Source organism: Schistocerca gregaria, chromosome 6, assembly GCF_023897955.1.
Source record: "Schistocerca gregaria isolate iqSchGreg1 chromosome 6, iqSchGreg1.2, whole genome shotgun sequence".
Lineage (NCBI taxonomy): Eukaryota > Metazoa > Arthropoda > Insecta > Orthoptera > Acrididae > Schistocerca > Schistocerca gregaria.
Window position 1 is genome coordinate 276333035 of NC_064925.1, and position 26569 is coordinate 276359603.

The 26569-nt window shown below is 37.1% G+C and overlaps 1 protein-coding gene across 1 annotated transcript in view; it reads right to left on the reverse strand.

Moving 5' to 3' along the window:
* LOC126278850 (uncharacterized) overlaps positions 1-26569 on the reverse strand; it is a 445668-nt gene that overhangs the window by 145139 nt on the left and 273960 nt on the right. Inside the window, exons 23-25 of the mRNA XM_049979125.1 lie at positions 23561-23634; positions 11091-11244; positions 8092-8195 (exon numbers count right to left, since the gene is read on the reverse strand). Of these exons, the coding sequence (XP_049835082.1) occupies positions 8092-8195; positions 11091-11244; positions 23561-23634 (332 nt within the window). The remainder of the gene's footprint in view (positions 1-8091; positions 8196-11090; positions 11245-23560; positions 23635-26569) is intronic.

Below are 26569 nucleotides of genomic sequence, written 5' to 3' on the forward strand. Positions count from 1 at the left end.
TACCTGGTGAAATTGTAAATGATGTTTATCAGAAAATCATTAAGTGGTTCTCTGCAAATGGGCTCTCATTAAACTTTGACAAAACACAGTATATACAGTTCCACATAGTAAATGGAATGACATCATTGATAAATATAGACTTTGATCAGAAATTGGTAGCTAAGTTAGAATATTCAAAATTTCTAGGTGTATGCATTGATGAGGGGTTGAACTGGAAAAAACACACTGAGGATCTGCTGAAACGTTTGAGTTCAGCTACTTATGCTATTAGGGTCATTGCAAATTTTGGCGATATACATCTGAGTAAATTAGCTTACCATGCTTCTTTTCATTCTCTGCTTTCCTATGGCATCATATTATAGGGTAACTCATCATAGAGTAAAAGAGTGTTCATTGCACAAAAGCGTGTAATCAGAATAATTGCTGGAGCTCATCCAAGATCATCCTGCAGACACTTATTTAAAGAGCTAGAGATCTTCACTGTAGCCTCACAATATATATATTCACTTATGAAATTTGTTATTAACAATCCAAAAGAATTCAAAAGTAATAGCAGTGTATATGGTTACAACACTAGGAGAAAGGCTGATCTTCACTACTCAAGGTTAAATCTAACTTTGGCTCAGAAGGGGGTAAATTGTGCTGCCACGAAAGTCTTTGGTCACTTACCTAATAGCATCAAAAGTCTGACACATAGCAATATAGCATTTAAAAGGAAATTAAAAGAATTTCTTAATGCAACTCCTTATACTCATTAGATGAATTTTTGGATTTAATGAGTGGGTAATTTCCCCAACCCCTACAAAAAATAAATAAATAAATAAAAAATAAATAAAAAATAAAAAAAATTAAAAATATTAAGTGTCATGTAATATTTTGTGTAATGTAATACCTTGAATATCTTGTACAGACACCTTTTATTAACTGACATGTTCCACATCATTACAAAGTGTCATATTCATGATCTATGGAACAAGTACTAATCTAATCTGTACAGCTGATTTGTGGTCACACCCATCTCCAATTCCCACTCAAATGTCTAGACCTAGTTATGAATCTCTCCACAGACATATCTCCCATCTTTCTGCAGCCTCAGCACATCTACCTGCTACAAGTTTCCCAAAACCTACAAACCTTACCATCCTCAATGCCCTACTGTAGCTGGTAAATGTATTCCCAAGAAAGAATCTCAGCTCTTGTTGACTCACACATCCAACCCAGTGCACTCAGCCTAGCTTGCCATATAAAGAAACAAACTCCTTCCTTATTGATTTACACATTGTGACACACTCCCCCACTTAGATTCAAATATAAATGTGATGATCATAATTGAATATCTAGAATTTGGAACGGATAGTTTGCTACTCATCACACAATGAGGTGTTTGTAACAAAGCAGAATTGGTCCACGCCAAGTTACAGCACATGTAATTTTTTTTGCAAATATTCTTATCCAAATGTTAATGATGATTTATGATAGCACGTTACAAAACATGACAATTTTGCATAAATGGAGATCCACTTTAAACCTTATTATTCAGGTCACACTATTTACTGTTCTGGTTGTATTGTAATAATTAGCTTAACTAGAAATGCAGCAGTTCATAAAATCTAAGTGAAAGACCCTATTCACCACAAAGAGTAATTTCCTCTGATTTCAGTATTGTAATTATATTTACCCAAACTTACTTAATTTATAACATACTGTTAATTAAAGTTTTCAAGTAGCCCAAACTTTTGGAACAGATTATGACCAAAGTACTGCAACATACCAGGATTTAGTTACATACTTCTGTTAATATGATATTTCTGCACCCAGTGACACACGTATTATATGACAACCTTCACTAATTAAGAATTGCATAATTTTCTGTAACTAAATTTCATCATTCAGTGTGAATGCCATACTTGTAATCCAGGAATCCCAGTTTGGATATATAGTTTGGTTCTGTACATTTTAATAGCTATTGCTCATATCAAATATTTGTTAAATCAAACTTGACCATAGCTTCAACTGCCAATTAGGAATGAACATTTTAACCTGTGGGATTTTCAAACTGTAACTTAATAACCAAAACTGCCTAGAATTGCAGTGGGAGTCTTTATAAGGTGGATGCTCATGCCATTTCAGTCTGTTAGCATGCAATCTTAGCTTTGACTTCATTTCAGTCAATCTGTGTTGAATCTTTCACAAGTCTTAGCATTGTATTGATTGTATTGATCTCATAACTGGATTATGTTTGTTATTCCTTCAGCACCACATTTCTGTTACAGAAAAGTATGCAATGCAGTTTGTATTTGTGTTTATTTATATCAGCCTTGGGAACCATTATATTGCAATATAATGTTACATATGCAATATCGTATGAACTCATCTGCAAGTAGTAAGCAGTATGTGTTAGAATAGTAGTAAAACTCTTTGAGTATATGTGCAATTACTGCTATTGTATGCTCTGGAAAGATTATTAATATCTTGTGTACCTGTAATATACTTCAGAACTGGGTAGATGGTGATTAATAAACTGCTATTGTCACTATTAGTAAGGATTTGTGATAGTCACTTGTGGAAAGACTAGCAGAAAATGTGACATTTAATGTTCTTTTGCATTATTTGCAAATGTATGTTTCCCTTATCTGTTACAAACATTTAAACTGCATGACACTTGGTCATCATTTTTAGGAAATCAGTGACATAAATAAAAACAGGAAGAATTTTCCATATGAAACTGTAAAGCAAATGTTGACTTTTCCTTTAGTTGGACATAGAATCCTGTCCATAAGTTTTCAAATGATGAACCAACGTGAATGCACAGCCGACAAGTGCAGATACTTGGTGCTGAAATGTGACATGTCAATTTGCAGACATGCACAATGAAAATGACTGCTGAAATATTTAAGGTCTTGGACAATGTACTTTTTCACACAAGCACAACTCACACACATGTAGCCTCTGATTCCAGGTGCTGGAGCTGTCCCCTATTAGCTCTGTGAGACAAGATAATGCCATGGTGAATGGATAAGCAGACTCGTTAATGTTAACTCGTGCTTGTGGTAAACTTTTTTTTTCCAATTAAAGCATCAAATTATATCCAGTTTACAGCTCCACAATGCAGCATATTGTATATTTCTTTCCGTTACTGTTATCTTTCTTTAAATGTTAAGCCATAACTCAAACTTCTTCCAGATGTAAACAACCTATTTGTTTCATTGATAAAGCCAATAGATAATAATAGTAGATGCAGTGACATTGCATATATCCAGTGAGGTATAAAAAACACAACAAATAGTCTACATTAGACCCAAAAGTGGTTGATTCTCATCAGTTGGGAACATTTAAGGAAGTATAACATAAAATAAAATAGAACATTTGAACATAATACTCTGTTCCTTGACAATTTGTTGGCAGACTGTCAAGATATTTTAATACATTACAGTAAACTCAAACTGCTAATATTTACAGAATTAATACACAGTCAGAATGAAACACACTTATGGACTTTTAATGAATTTATCATACACATATTACCTAATCTTAACTGTTGTGACCAAGTGCTGTCAAAAATAAAATCTAGCAGACATTTTTACTTAAGCTGGTCACTGTTAAGATATTCATCTGCAGAGTAGAAGGAGTTTCCTACAAAAAAAAAATCTTTCAGGCTTGTTTCAATTGTGCTTAATCTGAAACCAAGTTTTTAATGGTTACTGACAATTTATTGAAAATGTAGGTTCCTGAATATTGGACACCTTTTTGAACCTAGGTAAGTGATTTTTGGTCATTCTGTGGATTACACAGATTTTTCTTATTCCTAGTATTGATATTATGTATTGAGCTATTGGCTGGAAATAGAGGCATATTACTTGCAACAAATTTCATTAAGGAATAAATACACTGAGATGCAGTGGTTAGAATACCCTGCCACTAGAACACGTTTCTACACGATGTTCTTGAATTTACACCACAAATTAGTCTTATTACAAGCTTTTGCAATCTAAAAACGTTTGATCAGTTTGTCCAGAATATTATCACACATGACATAATAGAATAAAAGTGTGCAAAGTATTTTTATACAAACAATAATTTCATTTTTTACGTTAGATGTCCAGGCTAATCCTCACAGTGCGAGTATGTACACGTATGAGCAATGTTCACTTTAGAGGAGATGTTAAAAGCTACTACCTTGCATTTGCAACCATTTTGCCACTTACTGGATCATACTTTACTGGACTCTTCATAACATAATTGCATCCATCTTTGGTGAAGCGGCATGCACATGTGCTATTAGGTTGTGTACCTCCATGGGTGGCATACTATAAACTTGTTGCATAAAGTGTCCCCACAAACAAACATCTAGTGGATTAAGGTCCAGAGAACACTGAGGCCAGAAACTGGACTCTCATGAACAGGCCATTTCCCTGGATATGCTTCATTTAAATAGTTACACACATTCATTCCAAAGAGTGCCCATGAACCATCATACTGAAATCATAGCTTTCACCAAATGCTAGGTGGAGTGTTTTCTAATGCATTAGGCAAAGTATTGCAAAGAAAAATATGATACAGGACTGCATTTCAATTTGTCTGGCAACAGTTTAGGGCCCAAAAGCACTTCTCCCATGGTCACAGCCCACAGGTTTATGCCAAAGCATGCCTGAAAGCCATGTTCACCGATGACATGTAGGTTGTATTCTGACCAATAATGGCTATTGTGTAGGTTGAAAACCTTTGCAAGTGAAGCTAGATTTGTCAATCCATATCATGTTATTTATAAAGCATACATTATCTTCCACTTGGTGCAAAAGCCATTTACAAATGTATACTTGTTAAATGTGGTCTTATGACTACTGGTGTTGAGTTAATGTCTATTGATATGGATGCAGTTCGTCATTGTGCAACACTTCAACAACAAGTCTTTGAGAGATATGAAACTGCCTTGCAATATCAAGGGTACTTCACTGAGGTGATTGGTTTCAAGAATTGGGTCCTCTGTTTGTTGGGTACATCTAATCCTTGGACCACCTCTGTCCACTACATGTGGACGAAAATTGCTGGCTTCCTGAAGGCATTGCTCCAGGTCACAAAAAACATTATCATTGGGATGAAGCCTTTGAGGGTATCATGCAGCATACACATGAGCAGCTGCAGCAGCAGCTTGGTTATCAGATGTACCCAGCACCAAAATCATATTATTGTACTTATTTGTGTAATCCATTGGGATGCCATCCTACATGAACCCGACAAGACCAGTCATGATTGTGTACTGCATAATTGGTAGAAACAAGCAAGCAGTTTAATGGATCCCACTGTCATGCAATAGGCTATTGTCATGTGCCACAATAGCATCCTTCTTGTAAACAATGAGAACTAGGAAATGGACTGCTAAAAAACTAAAAGAAGTAACATGATGAGGATTTAAACCATAACACCATGTTGGATGTGAGTTTATTGTCTCAGCAGTCTACTTTCTTTCGTCATTATTATTATTATTATTATTATTATTATTATTAAGGAAATGAGGTGGTAACAAATGGTATTACACAAATAGTGTAACAAATAATAGAGATAAACTGCTCCCCGCGTTATCACATGTTGCAGTAGCCAGTCACATCTTTGCATTTTTATTTATTTTTTTTATTTTTTGCGCAACTCAATAGTAGGAGAGGAAACAAAACACTTTGAAAAGGAAACAACTCAAAGTACACAAAATACATATTCTTTTGGGTTTATGATGATTTCATAAAAAAAATGGTTTAAATGGTTCTGAGCACTATGGGACTTAACTTCTGAGGTCATCAGTCCCCTAGAACTTAGAACTACTGAAACCTAACTAACCTAAGGACATCACACACATCTGTGCCCAAGGCAGGATTCGAACCTGCGACCGTAGCGGTTACATGGTTCCAGACTGTAGCGCCTAGAGCCGCTCAGCCACTCCGGCCGGCGATGGTTTCATCCTCCGGGCACTCTTCACTAAGGAAACATTATGTGTTGTTGAATAACTAAGGGAAAGAGAGGAAGAAAAGGAAAATCTCCACTGGTGGGTGAGTGTAGGAGTGGCCCTCTCTGGCAGTTCTACCTCTGAGCATGTCATCTTGTAGAACTGAAGGAGATAGCCATTTCATCGTGGTCTCTGTACGCCTCTTCCTGATGTTCAGCATCATCATACCTGGGACCTGCCACCTGCGTTGAGGATAATGCGCTATCCAGCAAATTAGAAAAGTATTGTTGGTACTATGGGTTGCAATCACTGTATGTAGTTCATGCAGTTCATTCCAGAAGTCCAGCACATTTTTCAAGCCACTGTGAAGCAAATAATGCACCATTCGGGCACATAGCCATGACACTGTGTTTGTCTTGGCCCATGGGTCATATGTTCTGCACAGAGAAAGGGTTAATGGCTTGTTGTCCTATGCTTAGAATGAAGGAAATAATCTTTACCACACTTCCACAGAGAGGCCACACATAAGATGTCGGGCATTGTCATCTCTAACCTGACACACATAGCATAATGGGGAGTTCAGCATATTGATGTCATGGCGGTGGGATATGGTGACTTGTTTACTATTATGTACCAGGTAGCATGTTGTAAGTGGAGGCTACTGTAGCCATTGTCACTACGAATAAAATTCTTCTGTGCAGTTGTCCTTATTGTCAATATAAAAAATTGTCCGACATTTCAGCCATTATTGCTAGTGGCCTTCCTCAGGGCTGTGCTGAGATGACTGGCGAATGAGAGAGACTTCAGCTAAAGTATCTCTCATTCAGCAATCAGCTCAGCACAGCCCTGAGGAAGGCCACTTGCAATACTGGCCAAAACATCAGACAATTTTATATATTGACAATGCAATAAACAGCCAAGAAGAGTTTTATTGACTGGTTGCACATTGTTCATCATATCGGATCTTGAGGAGTAATTCCATACTGAGGAAGTACCCAAATGCTGCCAGTTGGCATCGAGTGACTGTCTTCAGCATCGGAAGAATCTGTGTTTAGTGGAGGTTGTTTATTTGCCAAGTAATGTTTATGTAGGTGACCTGCTGTGTGTCACACATCATTTGTGAACATGATCCCGAGACACTTTATACTGTCCTGTATCTGGGAGGGTGTAATGTAGTCAGCATGTAGTCCAGTGTGAATATTCAGACGACCAATTTGACCATGTTCATACTGCTACCTGTAGCATCACTGTATCTGTTGATCCAATTCAGTGTCATATTTGTGTCATTGCCAGCCTGCACCACCAGTAATAGGTTGCCCGCATATGGCTTGCATTGAAAACTGTGTCTGCATGCCACTAAGCCCTGTCAATCATGGATGAAGGCTGCTGAGAATTGTTTCAAGCACCAGTGCACATATAATCGTGGATAAAGCACATCCTTGTTACACTGAACTGTTAAGAGTAAAGGGTCCAACCAATTGTTGATTCACAAGCCCTTTACAGGTGACTCCGTATAGTAACCATATATATATACCAAGCGGGAAAGCGCCGGCAGACAGGCACATGAACAAAACACACAAACACACACACAGAATTACTAGCTTTCGCAACCGATGGTTGCTTCTTCAGGAAGGAGAAGGAAAGACGAAAGGATGTGGGCTTTAAGGGAGAGGGTAAGGAGTCATTCCAATCCCGGGAGCGGAAAGACTTCCCTTAGTGGAAAAAAAGGACAGGTGTACACTCGCGCGCGCGCGCACACACACACACACACACACACACACACACACACACACACACACACACACACACACACACACATATCCATCCGCACAGACACAAGCAGACATATTTAAAGGCCTTTAAGTATGTCTGCTTGTGTCTGTGTATGTGCGGATGGATATGTGTGTGTGTGTGCGCGCGCGCGCACGAGTGTATACCTGTCCTTTTTTTTCCACTAAGGGAAGTCTTTCCGCTCCCGGGATTGGAATGACTCCTTACCCTCTCCCTTAAAGCCCACATCCTTTTGTCTTTCCTTCTCCTTCCTGAAGAAGCAACCATCGGTTGCGAAAGCTAGTAATTCTATATATATATATATATATATATATATATATATATATATATATATATATATATATATGCCTTAATTTCTCACTTACTTTTGCTAGTATTTGAGGTGGTGCCCCTAAAGGAACTGTGAAGCTTGTTGTAGATAAATCTCCTGCAACCACTAGCTGTGCGCTCACATTCAGAAGTTCCATGTCTGCAACAGAAAACTTACTATTCTCATATGCAAACTTTTCATTAGAACAATCAAAATTTACTGTTTTTCAATGATCATTTAAATTAGTTAGAAGCATAGAACACCAATACTATTACACCTCCGAAAGTTAGTTACTTGATTAAAGCAGAAAGGAATGCAAATCTCCATTTCTTATTCTTGATGTCATTACATCTGAAGTGCTTTCAGACCTACTTCCCTGCTCAGTTTAATTGTTTTTCCAAGATCCCACTTATTAAAAGTTATGCACTAGTTCATTTGAAGATGGGTGAGTGACAAAATGAACCTCAACCTTATTAAAGGAACTGACCTGGAATTCGCATTATGTGTGTAGGTAGGTTTTGGATGGTGGCACATGAAAAGCCAAGTGCCTGCATGTCCCTGACCTAAAATGATCAAATGTTTTGATTTTGCCCATCATACATATCGTGTACTTCAGTGTAACTTTCAGAGGAAGCACAAGATCCGACAATATTCTAGTTACATGATATGATAAACAGTTTTATTCACTGTTGTGACAGGAGCATTCTCTTTCATTAACATTACAGCTATCTCTCGTCTGAGTATCATCAAACATCTTACAAATATACCTGAAAGAAATAGGGAGTAATTTTTGTAGACAGCAGTCAGCCATTTGAGACAGGCCTAAGACCTTATGCATGAGTGGTGTTTATGTTTACAGTTATACCTAAAGGTGTAAAAAAGTCTAAACATAATTTCAGTTTCAAACATTTTTCAATAGAGAAGCCTTCAAATGTTTTCAACTGACATCTCATTTGATATAAATGATTTTGAGCTTCATTAGGAAGGACATCACATGTTTCTATAATTTATTTTATTTATTGTTTTTAAACAAATTATTGTATGAAACATTTGATTGTATATGTAGGGTTATTCAAAAGTTCTGTCCCAGAGGACAAATAAAGTGAACTAGAACTCCACCATCAAACTTTCAGAGGTGGGGCATGGACCAAAACAAGCAAACAAATCAAGTAAACTTGGGCTCTAAAACACATACTTTAAGAACTATGAGTACTTCTTTATCTTGGGTACTGTGAAACAATCTCTTGTACTGCACACTCATTCCTTTCCATATTGTGAAAGATGCTAGAATGGACCAATACAAGAAAAAAAAATGTTCAGTAAATATAGGATCTAAAAGGCATACCTTATGAACCCTGAGCCCTCATTCATCTTTGCTACTGTGAAACATATCTCATCTACTGAAAAAGTGCTCTTAGCTCTTAAGGTAAGACTTTAGAGCCTTTGTTTACAGGACTTTTTTTTGTCTATATTACCACCTCTGAAAGTTTGTTGGTAGAATTCTAGTTTACCCTGTTTGTCCTATGGGTAATGACTTTGGAATAATCCAGTACATACAATCAAATATTTTGTGAAATGATTTGTCCAGAAGTAGGAAATAAAACAAATTAGACAAACATGTATTGTTCATTTGAATGATGCTGGAAATCATCTACAGCAGATGAGGTGTGGCTTAATAATGCACATTATTTTTCCTTTTTTTTGAAGGATTCTCTACTGAAAAAATTTTAAGACTGCGATTATGTTGAAATGTTTTACACCTTTGAGCATAAACATAAAAGCAAACACTGCTCACAGATATGCCTTGGACCAGTTCCGACTGACCTATCAATGGCATTCAAGGCAGCTTGAGAGGCAATCTGTGATTGACATAAACACTGTGGCAGTGATGAACGAAAAACAGTTATGAAATTCATTTATAAATAGTGCAGTGCAGGAAAAAATGCAAAATGCCAAAAACTTCAGATGTGAAATGAAGCCTGTCTACACCAACCACTGCTAGCAAGAGAGGAAGGTGCAGACTATGTAAAGAAACACCAATACCATGGAAGATGCTTTGTAAATAAAAGTGAAATGGGTCTGGTTTAATTCTTTTTAATTACATTGCAGTCAGCTCAAGACAGATAACCTATAATAACAGATGTTAACAGCTCCTGCGGAAGATGGCCACACAAAAAAATGTATCCTCTTTAAAATTCGAATATTCTAAATTAAATATTGAACTTTAACTCAATCAGAACCTCATTTGCTGTACATAGTTTTGAGCATTTTTCCAAGACATATCATAAGTCCTTCTAATCTATTTCATTTCTTACTGTTAAACAAATCATTTCATAAAACCTTTGACCTCCTCAAACATTTTCTTTTTCATATAAATTCTTCAGGTATTCAATTTTTTCAATTCCTTACTTAATGGCCTATTTGGATGATCAAATATGCACTATCTGGTTCAGAAAAATTAGGGTAACAAAAGTTTAACATCAGAACTGGGGACTGAATAAGCATGAGTTCAAAAAACGAATGCAGTTTCAAATTCATCAAAATTATGCTTACAAATGAACTTTTAGCTAATAACGTTTCAGAGGAAGTAAACTGATTACTCTAAAGAGCGAAATTAGGCTCTTTGAAAGAAGTATGTCTTTTTGTATATAAACAGTTATTAGCTGACAGCATTTTTATGATCACATGACATGTAAACCACATAAATATAGATATCTCTCAAAACAAAATGTTTCTTTAAAAACTACCTGGACCATTTGAATCTGGATGGCTTAAACAAACTACTAAATGATAAGTGTTAATGAGATATTACCTCAATAAGAATTGCAATGTTTTCTACAGGTACAACTTAGTAACTACTAATATATTAAAGGAAATTAGAAAAAAAAGTCTACAGAATAGACTGCTAGCAAATGAAGTAATTCCACCTTGTTAGAGTTTCAACTACAAAATGAAATTGAAAGAGCAGAGTATCTTTACAAATAAGAGTTAAAAACAAACCTTCAGTGAAAAGCAATTAAAAAATCATGTAATTATAATACTGGTGATACTTACTAATCTGAAGATTGCTACCAGTCTTTAAGTCAGAGCACATGGCATGGATAGATTTGTGAATGTAGATCAAGAGTTGGTCCATGTTCTTCAGTGCCTCATTTTTATCTTCCAAGGATCTGATGCTGTATGATGTTAGTTGCATAAATGTCATGTACTGCAACCACAACAAAAATAAAACAAAATAAAAACTTGTGTGATATTGGTAAAAAATAGAAATTAGTGTTGAATTTACTGTGAATTATATATTGGATAATGTCTGCAACCAGTTCTTTTAACAGAATATGAAATTTGCTTAATGATGTATTAAATTTAGACAACCCTGTTGCCATTAACACAGATTATCAAACTATTTATTCATGGTCGCTACATGAGAAACTAAAGATGAAAACAATAAACTACTGCAAGGTGTCTGCATAAAAATGCAGCTGTTTCTAACACCCCACAAGTACTAGGGATGTTAATTTGAGAACTCTAAAAAGATTCACAGCTTGGCTGTGCTATTTATGCCCAATCTTTGGTAATTCTTTCATTAAAACATTAACCTGTTGCTTGTTGGTACTAGTCATCTTGATACTTAAATTTCCTCATTAATTAGGTCACAAATGTAGTGATGCCTCACAATGATGTGCCTTGTCCAATTGTGATGTATACCATTGTGACTCAGAGCAATAACATGCCTACTGCAAGGAACAGCCTTATTGGTTTTTCACTGTATTTAATGCAAAATTCTTGGAGCAATCCTTGAAGGTATATTACATTGCGGTTGATAAGGCCATATATTTGGCTTTTAAAATTGACAGGGTTATGGTTTTGAATTCCATGAAATTGCTGCTCCTGCTAGCTCAAAAATAGAGTGAAATGTTGATTGAGATATGATGCATAATCAGCATTGCAGAAGCCTTCAATTAAAGTTGTTTCACTTTACCATAAAGTTAGTATTATCCAGTCTGTACCTTTAACGTATTTTTAATTAGTCTGACTGCTTGCCAGTGAATTTTTCAATAACTGAAATTGAATTTACTTACAAACCCCACAGCATATGCAGGGCACATTCTTGAGCCTGGAGCTGAATATAAAAGTGAACTAACAGCTTGCTGATAACAAATGTGATATAATGAAAAGTTCTTTGTTGTCTGTTGAATTTTATTCACATTTTTATAACTTTAAATCAGTTTGAGAGAATGTACAACCAAACTGCTATCTTGCAAAAAACATTTCTTGTGTTTGTCTTATGAATATTTACTCTGATCATAACTTAATTATTTTATCCTTTCTATCTTGTTTTATCTCATCCAGAGACACCAAATGAGTTCATCCTACATCTCTTATCTTAAATTGATTCATTAATTCTATCTTTGTTTCTTTCTTCCATTTATTATTTCTATTTGATATTAGGCAAAATGGGTATGTTCTGCTTCTCAGTAAATGTGTGGATCATATTCTAGCTTCCATACTATAACATATCATTTGATGGAAGTCATGTGATGAATAGTGTCTACCACACTGATGAATGCCAATCTTAATTGGTAAAAAGTTGCAAACTTCAGAAAAATTTACAGCTTCAGCACTGGAGAAGTTGCAGTGGAGAATAAGCCTACATTAAAGGAGAATTACGTAATATGCACACTTAATCCAGATGCAGAAGCTCATGAATAAGAATTTTGGTGATCACAATCTAAACATATGTATTCTCAAACAGTGAAACACTTCACTCCTTTAGGTTCACTTTATGTAATGTTTCTACTTTCTCATACTAGATATTTGACATCTATTTTAAGCCATAAATTGTCTTCTTTAGTTCATTAACTTTCATCTCCTACTTCATCTTCATGTAGCCTTAGGACTGATGAATCTAAACCTCTTAATTGAGATCACCATATCCATATAGGAATGGGATTTCAACAACCGCATGTTCAGTCTCAAGATAAATTTCAGATACTAAAGCTAACAAGTTATAAAGTAAAGAATGATTAATCAAAGTCCACTTCTGATACCTGGGAATAACCTTCTGCACCAAAATGAGCCTTAGATCATTCACCATCACCATCTGCCATTTCTTTCAGACAAATTGAACATTATAGCCTCCAACAGCTTCTTTGACTTTGAAAATTCACTTCAGACTGAGTATCTGTGGTGGTAAATTAATCAAAGTCCAGCTATCATTTTCAGGTAGCAGTTTAAATTAATCATTTAAGGTTTTTTCCATTTTTACAATAATCATGATTCATCATTCCTTAATACAAATTTTTTGAGGAAATCAAACAAAACAAGTAAAATCATCATTTAAATATTTTGGGTTTCGTTTTCTTTGAAAGGATGGTTTTCTAATTTTTGGCTGTACAGGATCTGTATCTGAATGTTGATTAGCATCCCTACTGACATCACAATTCACTGTCTGCTCAATGTCATGTCATGTCAGTTAAATGCGAATTACATTTTGAGCAGCCGGCTGCGGTGGTCTCGCGGTTCTAGGCACTCAGTCCAGAACCGCGCAACTGCTACGGTCGCAGGTTCGAATCCTGCCTCGGGTATGGATGTGTGTGATGTCCTTAGGTTAATTAGGTTTCAGTAGTTCTAAGTTCTAGGGGACTGATGACCTCAGATGTTTAGTCCCATAGTGCTCAGAGCCATTACATTTTGAGCAACATCAGCAGGCTGTGCTGGTCTTGGTTCTGTCTAACCAATGTTAAATGTTGTCATCGACTGTGCGCCACCTGTACTATCAAATCATATTATCCGCAAATACAAAGGGACGGAACAGATATGTTTGTCAATGATTAAGTTTTGTGCTCCTTCTGGTGTCGTTCTCACAGTCACATCTTTGTGATCTCTCAGGTTTTTGTGGTGTGATTGATCAATGGTGTACTTTCATATGTCGAGCTGAGTTGTTTCCATTTTACATACAATATTTCAATGAAAAACCCAATCATCTTCAGGTGCTGTGAGTTGTACTGTTATGTCTACTTGCTGCCTGGACTCCAATTTGTCTATGAGCAATTGTTAGTTTTACACCATTATTTACTGCTGATTGTGAGTTTCATTCCTGATGTCCACTCTGCCCTTTGATGCTCTTTTGTTTTTCAGAGCCTTAGTGCCAAAGACGAAGCCTTGTTTAAATTGAAACCTCCATTCTTGTTCAATAGGCTTTCTAATATCTCTATTTTGGTAGGGTGCATTATCATACTATCTAAGAAAGTTGATATTTGTATTGTGGTAATAGTGTCTTTATATCTCATTCAAGAATATATTCGAGACAGTGTTTAGTGACAGAAGATTTACTCAGTTCTTTTTGTCTGATGTGCTGCTGATGTTCCTTGTATCTTTCCTTGACTGTTCTAGCAGTTTGCCCCACAATAGAGAAGCCATATTTACATGGAATGTGATACATAACTGGCTTTTAGAGTCCTCTATTGAAACAAAGATGACTTTTTATATTTGTTAATTGGAGTAAAATATACTGATGCCATGTTTCTGTAGGAGCCTACCAGTTTTTTCCAGATATTGTGCCAGCATAAGATAGATTGGCATGTCTTGGCCTCTCTTTCTCTGTCTTAGTCTCAAGTTCGTTCTTTGGCATTAATGGTTTTGCTACTCCCGTAAGTACACCATTTGTTGCATTTTTAATTTTTGATAACTTGTACATCATGGGCAAGCAAGACAACTGTCTTTAGTGAATGCAGATCAATTAGAAATTATACTTTACAAAATTCACAATATATTGAAACTTTGTTTGTTGCTCTTTTGATACTATCTGCAAATGACCAATGCACATAGATTTAGAAGTGATGCAGATTCATTCGACACCCATTCCAAAATTCTTTGGGAGTAATGCTTTTAACAGTTTTTGTTGGAGACTGATTCATCAGATAGATAATATTAATAGCTTCAGACTGAAATTGTTTGCTCAGTCCTGTATCTGTAATCACTGAACATGCCTTTTCAATGACCATCTGATTCAGGCAATACCCATCAGAATTTTGGTTTGGTGTACAAGAAAATGGCACAGCACCTTGATTTCCACCTGCCTTTAATAATGTCTTCAAACACTAAAATTATTCACTATTATCTACTCTTAGTGTCTTAATTTCTCAACCAATTTCATTTTCAGTTTATGCCTTAAACACAATGAAATTATCACAGTCTTGTTGTAACGCTTATAGAATATAACCAAATGATTTCCTTGAAATATAATGGGCTCCTTCATATGAAGCCATGTACAGTGATCATGTACAGTGTGATGTACTACATAAATTAGATATTTTGCTCTCCTACTTCATGTTTTTGGAGAATGTTTTTATTTTATGCAGAAAATACAAAATCTAAACTGATGTGTATCCATGCAAGCCGATCAACCACTCTTCCAATCAATAAATGGGTACTTGTATGTTTAAAATGTATGAGTCCTCAATGTCAAAATTTGTGACTAACTTCACAGCATCTGTATGATGACAAATATCATCTAATTTGCACATATTACCTTCTTGAGTTGCAGTTTGTATTAGTGTTCTAGAGACAACTATACAATTCTTATCATACATAGCATAATGTATATCATAGAAAAATGCTCATAATCAAAGACCTGGGACACATACAACAATATTGATCACTGTTGGATGTAAGTAAAACAAAACACGTGTATGTGAGTGCGCACGCGCGCACGCAGACGCACACACACACACACACACACACACACACACACACACACACACACACACACACACGCCCGCCCGCCCACCCACCCACACACACACACACACACACACACACACACACACACACACACACACACACACACACACATGCATAACTCATATATACATAGCCACCATCATCACCGAGAATGAAGGCCCAACTGCGACTGCATCTGAGGGGAGCAGTGACCTTTGCTGAGAGCTGGGTTGGACAGTGGAGGTACAGAAGAGCCTTGAAATGGAAAGTAGAAAGGATAGCAGAGTAGGGAAGGAGGAAGATGCTAGTGCTGCCTTTGGGAGGGTGGTGATGTGATTCCTATTTCCTGCTTTACAGGATAAACAGTTATTATTTTCAGCAGATTTAGTGGCACAATAACATTGTCAGTTAACTAGTTTCATGTTCCATGGATCATTTTGCATGATAAATCCTAATAATGCAGAACATGTCACTTTACATTAAAATTGCAAATTAATTTGTAATGATGGCTATTTGCTAAGCACTTACAAGGTTGTCATTAAAAAAAAAAAAAACCACATAGATGAGTTATTAATTCCTGCTCACCACCTTTTACACATTACAATAACACAAATTCTCCTAAGAAATAGAAGGGGTTGTCAAGGAGAAACCTTGTCAGTTTGTTTACAAATCTTGCTTTGGTGTCTGTCACATTTTATATCACTTGGTAAGTGATCAAAAATTTTCACTGCAGCACTATGCACCCCTTTTTGTGCTAAAAACAGCCTTAATGTGGAGTAATGAATGTTATTTTTCCTACTGGTATTGTAATTACATACATCATTATTTCTTTTGAAGTGTAGTGGATTGTTTCCAACAAATTTATGACACAATATATGCACTGTAAAGCAGTAGTATGAATGCCCAACTCCCTTAAACAGATGTCTGCAAGACGATTATGGGTGAGTACGAGACTTTAAACATAAATAGTAGCAACTATTTATTCACAACCAACACAAAAGAGTTACATGTTTGCACCTGTTTCTGTCCTTCAAAGTAGTCACCAGCATTGTGTAGAACCCGTTGCCAGTCATGTGGAAGGCGTAGTATACTGTTAGCAGAGCCTGTTCTGTTGATGGTGGGATTGGAGTGGTCTAATGCCTGTTGAACCTCTGCAACAGTTCTGAAGCAAATGCCATGAAGTGGTTCCTTCATCTTTGGAATCAAATCAAAGTTACAAGGACTTACGTCTGGGGAGTATGGTGGATGGTACAGCACTTCTCAGTCCCATCAACCAAACAGAGCAGTCACAACTTGTGCTGTATCCACCGGTGAGTTGCCAAGCAAAATGATGGGTGGCTTGCACAGAAAGTGTTGCCGCTTCTTTCGCAAAGCTGGGCACAGATGATGATCCAAAAAAGAACAGTGAAGGAACTTAATGCACTAGGATAATACCATCACAGTCATAGATGAGAATCACCATAACTTTCACCATACTGGAGCTCTGATGTACTTTTGACTTTTGCAGCGATCCAGAATGGCGACATTCATTGGATTGGCATTTCAGTTTTGGCTCGTACAATGTGGACCATGTCTCATCCAGTGTTGCCATATGGCATAAGAAAGCCTCTCCTTCATGCTCATAGCACTCCAAATGCATCATAACACATCCATTTCTGTATTTCCATCAAGTCATGCGGAACCCACCATGATGCAATTTTTCACATGCCCAGGCACTCCTTCAGGATGTAAAGCACAGTCATATGTGCTAATCTGGTTTTGTGAGTGAGCTCATGAAGCATATGTTGTTGATCACTGTCCTCTAATACGGCATCAGCATGCACTTCTTCTTCAGAGACACTAGGACACCTGATCGCGCTTGTCTGCCACAGTTTGCTGACCTTCGTTGAAGGCTTTTACCAAATATGCCACTGTCCTGTATGGCAAGGACGATTCCCCACACACCTCTAGAAAACCTTGATGACACTGTTGTGCTGCATGACCTCTGGTACAATCAATCTTGATCCAACTCCGTTGTTACTGTTTCGAAAAAAAAGTGACACTATTACATTAGACCGCTTGCTCACAAGTCACTGTGTTTCCCTCGATTATGTGCACACTGATGACATGGGATGAGTGAGTCCATTTGCTCAGAGGTAACATAACAACAACAACAGGTGCTATCAGCGATAACAGTAGATTCCATTGCATAGTGTCTCCACAGCAGTGTTGCCACTATTTATGTTCCAACCTACATATTTGTTTGTATTTTCAGTAGTGCAAAAAATAATAGCAGGTTTCCATTTAAAAAAGCATAAGTATGCGTTGAAAATCAAACATCTGTGCATTTCTCATTGGTTTGGGTTAACCAATTACAACAGCTCCTCTCCTCACTTTTGGAGTGCGGAACTGGTTATTCAGTGTTTGTTGTGGTTTGGAAGGTGTTTCCAGTGGTAGTGTTAGGTTACTCACTCTATATATTTCAGACAAGACCAGGCATATTATATGAGGCCAAATCTTTATTACTCTATTGGAAAAACCACCAAAAGCAGACAGGCTTTTGTTTTTGATATATTGCATAATTTTCTTAATTTCAGAAGGAGGAGTTGCTGATACATTGGTGTGATTGAATTTCATGAGAGTTACTTTTCCAACAAACTGCTGTAATTATTCTCTTGAACTGTTTCTCCCTATGTTTATACTGTATTTAAGAAATGATTATTAAATATGTTTGCTACCTAGGACTCACCATTTAAAGCCTGTCCATTAAGTTCAGTAGTGCATTTCTGTGCATGACTGTCCTGTCTCTTGTATCCCTACTTTCCATATAGCCTTAAGTCTGTTATTGGGATTACTGATTTCCAACATTATGTGCATGTTTCTTGATTTTATAATAACCTTTTTTAGTAATTCTGAGTAGTTTTCAGAGTTTACAACTACTGCAGGATTTCTACCTTTTCTTGCCAATGAATCCAGCACTCTTTTTCTTTCACAAGGTATTATAATCCTCTTAGTGACCCATGGTTTTTTTACATGGCTGTTTAATGTCCTGTCTGATTAGTTTATGTGGAAAGCTGTTTCCAACTAATGATACAAATTTATCATGGAATAGATTAAATTTTTTGTTAGCATTTGGTTCATTATAAATTTCATTCCAGGTCATCTCTTGTAAACTATCTTAAAACATTTGTCCTGGAGTCATTAATTATTATAATTATTATAATTGATTTCCACTGAGGAGTATTCATGTTGCAGGGCAGCATATTATTTATCCCAACTAACTGTCTGTCATGAATCGAGAGAGCATTGGTCACTGGGTAAATAGTTATTTCCTTGCTTTGAGCTTCACTATAGAAATCATTATTAGTTGGTATATGAAGATGGTATCTGTTCTTTTGGACCATCTTCATACAGATAAGGCTTATCAACCAATGATCTTCTTCAGTGCGGATGCACTCACATTGCTCAAACCCTTACGGGAATCAGTAGATTGACTGCCATGAGTAATAAGTATAGTGGGCAGGGGCCCTACATCTGTAGTGTGTGGACAGTAAGTTGGAAGTGTGGGTCTCACGGGGAGCATGCCAGAGATAAGTCCCTGCAGTCGCACTATCCTCTGTGTTCTCGGTGGCTTAGTCGGATAGAGTGTCTGCCATGTAAGCAGGAGGTCCTGGGTTTGAGTCCCGGTCATGGCACACATTTTCAACTGTCCCCATTGGTATTTATCAACGCCTGTAAACAGCTATTGGTTTGGATTTCATTGTAATTCCATTATTAGTTGTGGTCCAACTGTCTTTATACACCCGTGCCGAAAAGTTGGTTACTGATTAAAATTGTAGGCTCCAAATAAGGTTTCAACATCATTCTTTCTGTGAGAATCATTTGGAAAATCTAGACTGAAGTCACCGCAGACTATTAAGTGCTTGCTGCTGTCCGACAGATAGCACAATAAGGAATCCAGATTCCTAATAAAAATTTCAAAATTTTCCAGGGGGGATCTATATACAGTTATAATTAAAATGAACAAAAGTATCTTTCAATATTAATTCACTAGCACACACTTCCACGAGCTGTTCACTACAAAATTTACTTGTTTCAATGTTTTTGAACTTGTGATCTGTTTTAAATATGTTACAACTCCTCCTTTTCCCATATTACTTCTACATGAGTAAGCTGCTAGACTGTACTCTTTTTACATGTAACTTACCTAACCCTGTGACCTTGTGGTGCTCAGTAGACATAGGATGGCTATCTTTACATACCTCACTAAATTTTCCAAACAGACAAGAGACAAGCTTTTCTACCTTATTACTTGGTCCTCTAATATTTTGATGAAATTAAGCTGATCTTAATTTCCTGTGCATTCTTAAGAATTTTGTGGGGCTCTTGTATTATTTTGACTTCTTTCAAAACAGGATGCTTGAATCCTGATTCTAACTGAAAACAGATACCTCTACCAACACCAGTGATGGTGCGAACACCCCCCCCCCCCCCCTCTCCCTCCCTTTATCTGTGAGAAGCTCATCCTGCCTATCTTCCCATCCCCCTTCTGGTGTAGGCTTTGTATATTATATCCCCATCTTCCACTCTCAAGTACAAGTGATCATGTTTTATATACCAAAGTAAACCTGTTTTTATTAAATATGAGATGCTCCTACTATTATTTATTGATCTTTTTACAAGATGATGATGTTAAATCTGGCCATTCATGGGGAGCTAATATTTTTCTTAATTTATGGCCAAATTTTGAGTTTGATGTCCTGCAATATATGTTAATGAAATAAACTCAGTCACTCGAAAATGGCATAAAGGCTGAAACATAGGTCATAATTACATAAACAACAATACAATCAAATGGTGGTGTGCTCATTAAAAATTATTGTATGACTGGTGCTCAGCAACATCAAAAACTGTTCATTGTTTCATGTTTGAATGTGTGGGTGAGAGAGTGAAATTGTAGTTTCATTATTAACAGACCTGAGTGGCAGTGTGAAATGAACTATTTACAATTACTCTGAGTGAAACTGGTATCCAAATTCTATGCAGTTCCAGACATACTGTTCTAGAAGTGGCTAACTTATATCAAATTTATCTACATAGTAGGGCCTGATTCATAGTGAAGAGTAATTTGAACATGAACTATGAATGTGTCATCATATGGTGCAGAATGGATGATGTTAGCCTGGTACTGTGTCATTCATATGCTCTCGGATGCACCAAGTACTACTGTTATAGGAATCTTGGGTCAACTGAAGAATGGGTTACAACCCATTGACTTTGACCAATGACATCATAGTTTACCCATAGATATTAATGTCTTTATTTTTGAGCCATAGATAATAAATCAATTATCTTCTGCAGTGAGGAATCATCATTGTAAACTGAAATAAATGAATGTGTTTTTAAAAGAAGGGTTACACATTGTGTATGATTTTTGATACTTGTATTAATTTAAATCATTTGTTCATTCCAGTTCATTCAGTACTCATTTTCATTCTTAGTGAGTTTGAGATATTTTGGAAAAATTGTTTTTCATTCAGGACAATTTTTACTTTTTGGCCTCTTTTTTGTAGGTGTGGATTTATCTATTCCTATAAATATGGAAGACTTGTTAACTGCACCCAGGAATACAAATTTTACAGTCGTCGCTTTTTTTTTACCTTCACTAGCACTAGTATTACTACGATAATTTTCAGTCAATACTAGTACTGTCAAAGGCAAAAAGACTGATATATGAAAAATTTGTATCCCATACTTCACATGACCTACATAGGTCACCAGAAGAATAGAATACTAGTGCTAGTAAAGATGAGAAGAGTGACATGTGTAACACTGGCAGCCTTTATCTCAGTTGAACTAAGAAGGTAGTATCCTGGGATACAAATATTAGGTAAGTCACTATTTTTTGCCTGTGCTAGAACTAGTATCCTATTCCTCAGTTGACCTATGTAGGTCAACTGCAGTATCAGATACAAATTTTACGTATGTCAAGTTTTCTCCTTTACTAACATGAGCATCCTATTGTACAGTTGACCTACATAGGTAAACTCAAGTACAAATTTTACTGCTGTATGTTTCTTATCGGCTGCTGGTACTACTGAGATAATTTTCAGCCAATACCATTAGCACTGGAAAAAAAATCCCATGCTTCAGTTGACCTGTATAGGTCTATATAGATTTGTACAATATGTCGTCTCTGGTGACTTCTGACATCCTGTTCTTCAGTAATCTCACAAACCCTTGCAGATGTAACGTGTTTCATTAGAGGACAACATGCCTCTCAATTACATTTCGCTTATTATGGTAGATCTGTTTTCTTAATTACATTCAACCCTTTTATTTATAGAATTGCTTTATTTATTTGTTTCTTTGTATAAGAGATTACATTGATAGAGGAAGAGCAGGACCATCTTTGAAGGCAACATATCTTCGTGAAGTATACAGGCCCTAGTCCATGGTGCTCATGACACATAACAAACATTAGGTAGCAATTACCCTACAGCATGCCCTAATTAATGTAATTTCTTTGGAATTCCTGCTCTCAAGTGACTAACCATTGGCACCGACACATTGCTACAGCAATAAAAATTATTTTTAATCATACCACAATGTTTGGTTTAGTCACCATGGTAGTCAGGCAGAATAAATCTCTGAGTAACAAACATCTCCACCAAGCCTGCTAACTTCCAAGTTGTAGCAACAGGCACTTTTCTCATATGACATTTCATTTCAATCTGCAACAGCCTGCTCAACTCACCATTCTCATGATTCACGTCAGAGCTAACCCAGGGTTGGTCATGGTGCTGTAGGACCCCCACAATACTCATATTTGTGTGCATAGTTGCTATTCCTATTACATCCAGATCACCCTTAATGCTGTAATTACTGTGATAAGCTAGGCTGTTCCACGCTCCACCCATCAGAATAACATGATTGATCCTCTTTGCCAAAATCTTTGCACAAATTCCCTATGCCCCCTATCACTTTGTAATTTGTCCTGTACCATCTGTCCTACACCCCTCCCATCGCTACTATCCAGCACCAAGGCTTTTTTCTTCCAATCCTCTTTTGGTACCAATCTATGGTGAATTTCTTTTCTATAAGTCTGTGGTACCCTACTGTGACCTACAGATTGATGAGGCTCTTCCTGTCCTACATCAGGTAACAAGTCAAATTTATTTGATACTGTAAGTTCAAATGCAGATGATGTCGCTTGTTACCTTTACCCTGTATCCACACTTTTTGTCTATTCAACTCACGTAGCTCAAATTTTGCATGTTTTCACTCAGCCTGAAAGGCACACAGCTTTCCCTCTGGGTTAGCAAGCTCTTGTATTTCTTGCAGAGCCTACAGTTCCATGAGAGAGCCTCACTGAGCTACCCATTCAGTTCCCCACTACAGTCACTGAGGTGAAACTCCAACCCACATTCTACAGATGCCACTCTCACTTGATTACTGACAGGCAACATCCACACTTATCATGAACTGCAACACAGATTACACACTTGAAACACAGAATTAAATCACTTAACACACTTTACACTATACAAATTTCCTTTACTTATGAGCTGCTAAAATTAGGCCTACAGATTAGTGCTTCAGGTGGAGAACTCTGCTCTTACTTACATGTGTTCGTTAACTTAAAACAATAAAATGAAACTTCTAATGCAATTTTAATGTATGCAAACTATATGTAAACATACAACTTGTGCAAAAGTTCCCAAATCAAACAACCTAAGTTTCACACAACTTTCCAGAAATATGAACTTAATAATGAATGGATAAGTTCTATTTAAATTACTGGAAAGAAAAACACAACATACCTTTCTCAGTTCATTGTTCAATGGTTGATTGTCATGTTTTGCTTCTCTTTTTCTGCGCAGTTTCTCTTTGGCCCCTGTAATGTAAATTCAAATCTGTTTTCAGTAGATAATTAAAAAAATATATAATCTAAGGGCTAATATCAATGTGCTGGCAGGATTATTTCTCTACATAGGCCAACTTTTAAGTAGCTGAAGTGCCATCGTCTTGAGTATTTGTCTGCTCTTTTCAAGTTTCTAGAGTGTTACATAGCCACTGTGGATTATAGTAACAAAGGAATGTAATATTTTCTCCAGCACATTCAGTTTAAACACACCGGCCACATTTTTGAAAATCATTATATGTTCTTGGACATTAAACTTTGATTTACTGATGAGATCATGGCATTTTAACCAACTGATGAAAAATAGATCCTAATGTATCCCTGCTTTACTGTTTCTAGTATAGTAACTGATCTAGCCACTGCTTGCATCAAGTGTAAATTGTAAATAAACTTTGTTTACTACCAGATTTCTGACAACATTCTGTCTTGATAAAACTATAGCCTGGAGTGTATTAGGTCACACTGTGCAGCATGTTGAAAGATAATCTCTATCCCTCTAAAGACCTGTAAGCCTTTTCCTAGAATTATCAGCAGAGTTTGTTATAATAGGGTAAAAAAAAAAAAAATACCAACAGCACAAGTTTAAAGGAAAATGTCACCTTATAATGATCTAGATAGCTATACATGTAGGTAGTGCAAGAAAATAACTGATAACAATAGTTTCATCAGAAGCACAATTTTCTCAATGTCACTAGGATAGTAAGATTACTAAGACACTGGAGAAGACATCAGATGGTGATTGACAGCTTGCTGTTACTGAAAGAGTGGCAGTTTAAACTGATCTATTGGACTGACAGTATTCCTGCCATACACTGATTACACATAGCACTAGTATTTCCCCACAAAGGTGCAGTCATGGCCAGCCTTCCTCATGAAGGTATAGCCTAGGACACATCAAATGGCTCTTTTGACACCTCTGTTCTCGCTGCAGCCAGCATCACCGGCCACCCATCTGCTGCCCCTTCTTGCTGCAATCTCAATCCTGCTTCTGCCCTCCTGTGCCTTTCTCATGAGGATACAGCCATGGCTGTCCTCCTTCCTGAGAGTAGCATAATATGTCTTCTGGCACCCTGCTTGCATTTACTACTGCTGTACCCGACACTGCATCTATGACGTAAAAGCCATAGTTGCCTCTCTGCACACAGCATCATGACTTGACAGCTGGACTGCCACTCTTATGCAACTGTGCTGATGAGCCTTCCATTGCCCCTGACCATACTCCAGCCAGGTTCTTTTCCTGCTCCTATGCGCACTGCAGCAATCTGCATTCCAGCACCCACTGGTCCTCCTCTGTTCAATTGTTCCAGCACTCTACTATATGCCATGGTAACACCATTTCAGCCACCCTCAGCTATCATTCAGTCTCATTGTTCCAGTGCCCCTGTGCCCATTATGGCAATGAACCTTAGCCAGCTCCTTTTGGTGTCCTGGTTCACGTCATATCCACCAACTACTTTTCCACTGTATTTGATCCCTACATCCTACATTCATACCCTCTTAATGGTCTCCTTATGTGCTCACTGCATGCCTCACATGCTCTATCTGCCCTACTGCAACCTGCTTCCTCTTCACTCTCAGCCAATGATCACTGCCCACAGGTTTTTCAGCACCCGCCAACATTGTGTCTCTAATTGGTACATATGTTGGAATGGTCAATCCCAATCTCCCAGTGCCTCCAGGAACTCCATCACCATTCCATGGCTGGTAACAGCCACTGCACAACCTCAGGTGATGAGTTCTCAGGATTGGGTGGCAGCTGGTTTGCCCCCCCCCCCCCTCCCATCTTGTTGGAGCTCACACATCACCTGGGAGAGCTCCAATACTTAAGGTCAAGCACAGCCTCCAGCAGTAGCATTCAACCACTCACTCAGTTCTAGGCCAGAACCTGGCTACATTCATAGCCCATCAATTGGAACTCACTGAGATGAGCCCTGATGCTCCACTCTACATTGCACAGATTCTGCACTGCTTTACAGTACTTCACATGGAGTGGCCCTCATGGATGCCGCTATAGAGCCACCCGGGATGAAACTTCCCTCAGAATCAGTATCACACTAATGGATTTTGTTTCTGTTACATTCATGCAATCATGAAAAATCTTTCAGTTGTTATTAGAACTAAACTTATACATGAACTTGTGCTACCAATATAGTATCCTTCATTCCAATCAGGGAATCATCATTAATTCAGTGTGCGTGACCAAAATAGAACTTAACAGTAATATTGAAGACCTCAATATTAACTATTTTCTTCAACACACACATGATACATAAGTAGCAAACTGGCACATATTGAGATACACTAGCAACTACCAATCTGAAAGGAAACCATAATACAAAATAGCCTCAATGTATTCTGAGATCCACCTATCTGAAATGTTCAGGAATGATGCTGATGATAGTAAATTAAATAGTCACTTTTATAGTTACTACCCTTTACAAATGATATTCAAGAATTTTACTAGCAATTTCAGTGCATTTTACAATTTCTGTAGAAAGAATATGCTTTGTGAAGGAGAGATATTGTCTATATGTTTCTTTAAGGTGCTTACAAGTATATGTGTTGAACGTTTAGCAGAAAACAATTTAAAAGTCTCCATGACCCTTCAAGAAAAGGAAATTAAGGCATTAAAAGAAGAACTAGTTGCAATACACTCTGAACCCATGGGTCTTTTGAACAAACTCAAAATACTGAATGAGAAACTGTCTGCCGAGTACATAACAGTGAGCAATCTCAAGCTTCTGTTGGCATCCCAGGAAGGGAAAAATGGTGCTTTAAGGAAAGAACTGGCTGTGGCATGCTCGGAACATGAAGAACAAAAGAAGAAAATTGCTACAGTGGATAGTGATCAACAAAATACTCGTGTATTGGAAATAGGGAATGTGATTTTAGTGCTACAATCAATCGC